The sequence below is a fragment of the Echiichthys vipera genome (genome assembly GCF_963691815.1).
Source record: "Echiichthys vipera genome assembly, chromosome: 2".
NCBI lineage: Eukaryota > Metazoa > Chordata > Actinopteri > Perciformes > Trachinidae > Echiichthys > Echiichthys vipera.
This window is the reverse complement of record NC_139827.1, coordinates 18843294-18850793: the sequence shown is the minus strand read 5'-3', so window position 1 is coordinate 18850793 and position 7500 is coordinate 18843294. Positions and strand designations below refer to the sequence as shown.

Below are 7500 nucleotides of genomic sequence, written 5' to 3'. Positions count from 1 at the left end.
TGAAGGAATGTTTTTTCTGTCACAGAGAGATGAATAGAGACAGCAGATTGTATTCGGCAAAGGAGTGCTCTGTGTGCTCTGTGTGCGAGGAACTCAATTTTGCAGATGATCTGTCTTGCTCAGAAGTTCCCCATGCTGCAATTTGGTGATTAAATCAAGTACTTGTGCTGCAAAGAAAGTGGCTCTGTGACAGCTTGGCTTAACTCTCTGCCACCTTATTTCTGTTCTCCTCTTCATCTTTCTCTCTCTGTCCAGTGATCTCAGCGAGAACCAGATTCAGGGGGTCCCAAGGAAAGCCTTCAGGGGAGCTGTGGAGATCAAGAACCTGTAAGTGGCATTCGGCTATACTTTCTGTTCATGTGAGTGTGTGTCCGTGCATTTGTTAGTGTATATATGAATGCACATCTGTCACTTGCTTTTCAATGTGTTTACAAATGTGCACATACCCCATGTGCCTGTGCATCAATATTTAATTGTGTTAAATGTCATGTGCCTCCTGCTTGCAGCATTGACTTGCACCACTGCTCGTTAGCAGCTGTGAGTGTGTGTGTGTGTGTGTGTGTGTGTGTGTGTGTGTGTGTGTGTGTGTGTGTGTGTGTGTGTGTGTGTGTGTGTGTGTGTGTGTGTGTGTGTGTGTGTGTGTGTGTGTGTGTGTGTGTGTGTGTGTGTGTGTGTGTGTGTGTGCGCATGTGGTCAAATCACTGGCATTTCTGTTTTCCCTCTTAATTTTCGTCAGTCATGGTTACGATGATTGAAGATAATGTTGGTCATTTTGTAGGTAAAGTAATTGCCCAGCAGTAATTCTAGAAGTATCGATTTTTCCACTATTTCGCTGCGCGCTGTTTTTTTTTTTTATGATATGCCTCGCAATTATTGTAAAAGGACAGCACAGCTTGTGTGTGTGTGTGTGTGTGTGTGTGTGTGTGTGTGTGTGTGTGTGTGTGTGTGTGTGTGTGTGTGTGTGTGTGTGTGTGTGTGTGTGTGTGTGTGTGTGTGCTTCAGCATGCGGATGACAGCACATGATTTACTGTCCTTATGTCTTAATTAAATTGTTTCAGCAAAGTAATTCTGAGAAAAAGGGAGAGAGAGAGAGAGAGAGAGAGGGAGAGAGAGAGAGAGAGAGAGAGAGAGAGAGAGAAGGGGGGCGGAGGTAAAGAGCAGCACATACAAATTAGACGTCAGATAGAAGGGGGTAGGGAAATGGGAATGGACTCTGGAATCTGGAGTTGAGATTCATTTGTTGAGAAATACATCCACAAAGAACAGTGAGCCCAGGAGACAGAACTAAAGCAAAAGAGAAAGTGAGTGAGTGTGAAGGAGAAGGAGAGGTTGTTGATGAGTTGGCTGTTTCATCTTATAACACATCGTCCTTTTTCTCTCTCTCTTCTTTGTTTGTGTGTGTGTGTGTGTGTGTGTGTGTGTGTGTGTGTGTGTGTGTGTGTGTGTGTGTGTGTGTGTGTGTGTGTGTGTGTGTGTGTGTGTGTGTGTGTGCAGACAGCTGGACTACAACCACATAAGCTGTATCGAAGATGGAGCTTTCCGAGCATTGCGTGACCTGGAAGTGCTGTGAGTAGTGTACCTGCTTATTCAGTCTGCCCTCTAACAGCAGCCGAGTGAATGATAAGTGATGAATGCTAACAGTTGGGGAGACACAGAACAGTTAATATCCTCATTGACCTTTGAAAGACTGGATCGCCTCGGCAGCTCCTGAAAAAGGACAGTTTCATACATATTCGGGAATGACACTTGATGCATGATCACAGACTACCATCTTATGATTAGTCACCACGAAGGGGTGTGCCACCGTACACACCCTTTGTCTGAAGTCAGCCTGACTGAGAAGCTTCATAAATTTCTAAATGACTGTAATTCATTTTCATCAAATTATGAGACAAATGCAAATTGCTTCGTTTTCAAAGTCAAAATTGTTGAACGGTGTGAACGCTGAACAAAGTTATGTGCCAAGTTGACATTCACAACATTCACATTTTTCTGTCTGTCCAACCAATGCTACTTTAAACGTTTATTATGATAATGGTTATTATTATCATTATTATTATTATTATTATTATTATTATTATTATTATTATTATTATTATTTCATAAAATACATAGTCTCAACCAGGTACTGTAAGATACAGGTGTGTAGTTGAGATGAAAATAAAGGCAAAGTTTGAAATGCAAGGGCATCATAAGTAGGGGAGTATGAAAAAGGGGTTATTGCCCCAAAACATTACACCCCTGGCCCAATTTGGCGTTGTGGCTGGTGTGATCCCATCACAAGATGGTCTCTAGTTCACTTATGTTTTATTGTTGTGGCTGAAAAAAGCAAGGAACACAGATGGCTAAGATTGATGTAATCAAATGAGACAGCTGATAAGCGAGCTAGTTTGCAAGTAGACTCTGTCGGGTGAGTTACAGGCAAATCTTGTAGTTATCAAAACTTAATTGACAGTTTTGAGGTCACTGATTACATTACACTCCGCAACTGTCCAACTTCCATACCCTATTTTTCTGACTAAGCTACTTCTCTGTGTCTGTGTACAACAACCCTGTGACCGCAATCAATCAATCTATATGGCGTTGTGTGTTTTCTGCTCTTTTCTCTCCTCAGCACCCTTAACAACAACAACATCAGCCGACTGTCTGTGGCCAGTTTCAACCATATGCCGAAGCTCAGGACCTTGTAAGTGGCACAGCAGAGTATTTGGTCCACCACGATGGGAGAATTCCTCTCATCTGTGCCTGTTTGTACAAATGATTGATCGATCTGCTCTCCCACCTCTTCCTCCCTACCTCTACCCACCCTGCTCTTCCCCCACCCTAACCCCAATCTATTATTTCTCCTCTCCCTGCCCCCCCACCTGTTTTCGCCCCTTGTCTTGCACATGCTCCCCCATCCCCTCTTCTCGTCCCTCCCTTCTTCTCCTAGTCGCCTGCACTCCAACAACCTGCAGTGTGACTGCCACGTGGCTTGGCTGTCAGAGTGGCTGAGGCAGCGCCCTCGGCTGGGTCTTTACACGCAATGCATGGCCCCGCCGCACTTGAGGGGGCACAACGTGGCTGAGGTGCAGAAGAAGGAGTTTGCCTGCACAGGTAGGTTGAGTTGACTGTTTGCTTTGTTGTGTATTTTGTGACTTACACCAGCTTGTGTTTTACAGTAGAAAAACCCATCTTTTGCTTTGTCTTGTTTTGCTTTTTTCTTAATGTCTTTTGCTCATGCTTTCCAAGATGAGGATGAAGGCAAGTACTCATCTTCCATTGCATGGCTTGGCTTCAACCTCATGCACTGCACTGAAAAATGCCCTGATCAGACTTGCTGTACATCATTTTTTATCTAAAAAGAGCACAAGATTAAACATTACGCTGTAGCTAGACAATGCCACTATCAAATTTGGGAACAGTATCTCTCCCACCACACTTAGTTTCCTGGCTGCTGGTTTATTTTCTTTGCTGAATTATGTCAGCTTCAATATCCTTTTGGAATTAAGACTGAGCATAACAATTATACATGGATAATGTTGGCCCTTTGTCTCTGTGTAGGTCACCAGTCGTCATCATCTTCCTCCTGCAGTGTGTTACAGTGCCCAGAGTCCTGCACCTGCAGTAACAACATCGTGGACTGCAGAGGGAAGGGACTGACAGAAATACCCACCAACCTGCCTGAAACCATCACTGAGATGTAAGGCACACATGTATAAGTACACACACACATTTGCTTTACTCATCCACTCTTGATGCTGTGATATTTCTCTTGCTCTTTCTCTCCCTCTCCGTTTTCTCTCTCCATCTTTGCCTCTTTCCACCTTTCTGTTTCACTACTTGTCTTTCTCGCTGTGCAGTGGAATAAAACCACACATCTGTGAAATGAGAAAGACTGGTCATGCAGTACTTTCTCTGCTTAAGAAAATAATGAAGGAATGAGGGAGAAAGAATCAAACGATTAATGTGAAGGACAAGACTAATCATATCTCTATCTAAAAGGGGAGGGGGAGGGGTGTGGATCAAGAAAATATAGCCAGCTGATTTAAAGTGACAAAGTGCCAAGCAGAGCTGTAAACTTGAGACTTGAATCTGACTTAAGTCACAAAAATTAACACTCTAGACGTGACTTTGATGAGACAGCTCTAAGACTTACATGAAATTTGACTTTAAGTCTTAAGTTCTGGTAAAATCCAGGACAAAATAAAATAACAATGCCACTAGGCAGGCCTTGCATAGCCACGCATCTTGAATATTTAAATATTAGGTCTACACACTGAAAGTGATTCGTTTTTGTCCAACCAATCTTTGGATGGAAAATGTTCAGGTGTTGTGTCATTGTAGTGGTAAGCATTTAAAGTCCTTGCTAATAATGTTGACTTTAAGACTCAAACTGAGGCCTGCTTTGACAAGACTTTATAGCTGTATTTGCACCTGTCTCATTTGGTTTGAGACTTGACATAAGAGCTCTCAATTGAAACCTGCTTTGACAAATGGACTGAGCTGCCATGGAAAGTGCTGGGCTGACTATCCATAACAATAACAACATACATAACATAAATACAATCTGCTCAAGGAATCTTTACATGAGGACAGAGGAACCACCAACCCTGCAACTAGTGGATCACTCGCTTCAACTTGTTCTAAATGGTTTGAGACATGCTTTTTGACTTGGACTGGTCTCGATTGCTTTTAGACTAAACTTGGGACTTGACTTGGCTGATTTGAAACCAGCTATGATTTGAGACCTGATGTGATAATACTTTAAGACTTGACTTGTCTCCACTGATTGGAGACTTGACCTGAACTTTTCTCAACTGATTAAAGACAGTGTTGAGTCTTAATTCAAGACCTGAATTGCACTCTAATATTAAATTCTATTAAGACTTGACTTGAACTATTGTCGACTGACTTGAGACTTGACATGGACTCGCCCCAAATCACATAAAAACAGAGCATGTTGTATCCTCCTGTATGATCAGTCAAACGTGTTTGTAATGGAGAAAGGACAGGAGTGGAGCTCTACAGAGGAAAACAGCAAATGATAAACAAAAATGTTTTAGGGAAATGTTTCATAATCAAACAGTTGGTTTGCAAATCATGTTCCACTGCCTTTCTTGTCACAGTGACTGAACGTGTGAAATGTTTAGAAAATGCTTGTTTAGGTCTGTTTTCTCTTTTGTTTGCCCCTCCTACTCTTTTTCTCTCTTCTGGCATGGCTTGGATTGTTTGGGCCTGACGGAGAGTCAGACTGGCACTTAATGGAACACTGCCCGGATAGTTTAGGGTGTGTGTGCGTCTGACTGTACACATGTTAAAAAAGGGCAGAAGATCAGAGAAATTTGACAGACTTTGGCAATGGTCATCAAAGCATCTTATCTGGGAATGTTCCCCTCAGCCAGAGCCCCCAGGAATGAGCAACAGTCCATGATACAGCAGAGATAGCTCTGTGATAAGCGAATGTTGATGTCGCTCCTCAATGGTCTGTGTGTATGTTTGGTTCCAGACGACTGGAGCAGAACGCCATCAAGATGATCCCAGCTGGAGCTTTTTCGCCTTATAAGAAACTGCGCAGGATGTGAGTAGATGTGGAGATACATGTACTGTACTGTGCACCATGTCAACCGTCCCCAAAACTTTAATTTCTGTCCTGTTTGTGTTGACCTCCATGTTTTGCTTTTTATGTCTCACTCTCTCCCCCTCGCTGACTCTCTGTCTCTTGTTCCCTTTTTCTTTGGCTCTGCTCTTCACAGTGACTTGAGTAACAACCAGATATCAGAGTTAGCCTCAGACGCCTTCCAAGGTCTTCGCTCCCTCAACTCTCTGTGAGTACTGTGAGATATGTTTGTATTTAAAATGCAGTTTTTATAGGGCGCCTGCTCTAACCACTGAGCCACCAGGCGCCCCCTATACAGAGGCTAAAAGTCCTCATCAAAGCAGCCCAGGTTTGAATGCAACCTGAGGCCCTTTGCTGTATGTCACCCCCTCTTTCTCGCCCCCATTTCCTGTCAATCTTCAGCTGAACTATCAAAATAAAGGCACACAAGGCCAAAACATGTATCTTTTGTTGTTTAGGCCATCACTTCTATATGTTATGTAAACACTTTACTCACCAAGTTCAATTTTGAGATTTGAGAACAGAATAACAACGCTACAACAAAGTGAGTGAGAAGGATTAAATACACAAATCAGACAATCCGTTTTACATAGGCCAACAGATTGGCCAAAAGATCTAAACCACTACAGTAAACTACAGGTTTATACAGACTGATGGCCACCGGAAGAAAAGACTTCCTCCGGCGTTCAGTGTTACACCGGGGGAGAATGAGTCTATGACTGAAGGTGCTTCTGCTGGAGGTCAGCAGCTGGTGGCGAGGGTGAGTGTTGTTGTCCAGGATGCTGTGCAGTTTAGACAGCATCCTCCTCTCTGACACCGCCACCAAAGAGTCCAGTTTGACCCCCAGGACAGAGCCAGTATATTGTGATGGTTTACGGTGGAATGTTTTGATAATAACTATATAACTATTGTCCAACAATTACTTATCAACTGTAACATGGGATATTGTACACTCATTTAGAGAGTTTAGAGGGTGGTGTCTTTTTATCGCCTTTCCAAAACCAGGAATACAAAAATTGTGAGAAATGGACTAAACAATTTGTTTGCCTGTTCCAACGGAAACTACAAATTTCAATTTAGGTTGTCCTCTAACACACACACACACACACACACACATTAACACACACACACACACACACACACACACACACACACACACACATACCATGTAACCAATCAGAGTACCAGAATAAACTGTTGGAAACACGAATTTCTTGCAAAAGAAAAAAATATGCTGCATGGGCAGGTCCCCAAGTGTGCGTGGACCTCTGGGCCCGTGCCCAGAATTCCCACTGGATATTTTAGATGCACTTTTGAAAAGAACGGCAGTGCTGTTGGCCTCCTCTGCAACCTGATTCATCTGCTTTGCGTGTGAAGCTTTGTGAAGAAGGACGAAGAGAGGTGCAGGAGAAGGAGTGAGGGAGGTCGAGTTATTTCATGAAGGAGTTATATTAAGGCCTTGTCTCGCCAAAGTCAATAATTCATAAATGCTGAATTGCTGAATGGAGGTTTCTGCCACCTCATTACACATTCACCACAGAGAGAATGGGACACACATTCATGCTGACATACCACATACAGTACGGCTTTCACATTAAAGTGCACTGTGTCAGGGTTTGGTTAAAGAGGATGTAAATGAGCCATCGATTCTGTCTGTGCATGTGTTTGAAAACGTTCTAATGTGTGTGTGAGACATAAATGAAGCGTCCACTCCCTGCACTGTGTGTTTCCCAACCTCAGGTCTCTCAGGGAGAGCCACTCAACACAATGAAATAAAAAGCCAATCTAAAACACATGTCTTTAGACTGCCTACGTACACAGCTCAACTCAGCATGGAGCGTACAGATGACTGATAGCTCTCTCTCAAAGTGTGTGTGTGTGTGTGTGTGTGTGTGTGTGTG

The 7500-nt window shown here is 43.1% G+C and overlaps 1 protein-coding gene across 3 annotated transcripts in view; it reads left to right on the top strand.

Annotated features, from left to right (window-relative positions):
* Positions 1–7500, top strand: part of slit2 (slit homolog 2) — a 95562-nt gene that overhangs the window by 61100 nt on the left and 26962 nt on the right. For all 3 annotated transcript variants that reach the window (XM_083925812.1, XM_083925813.1, XM_083925811.1), the window contains exons 5-11: positions 256–327; positions 1495–1566; positions 2615–2686; positions 2933–3096; positions 3544–3682; positions 5489–5560; positions 5736–5807. In XM_083925812.1, the coding sequence (XP_083781938.1) occupies positions 256–327; positions 1495–1566; positions 2615–2686; positions 2933–3096; positions 3544–3682; positions 5489–5560; positions 5736–5807 (663 nt within the window). The remainder of the gene's footprint in view (positions 1–255; positions 328–1494; positions 1567–2614; positions 2687–2932; positions 3097–3543; positions 3683–5488; positions 5561–5735; positions 5808–7500) is intronic.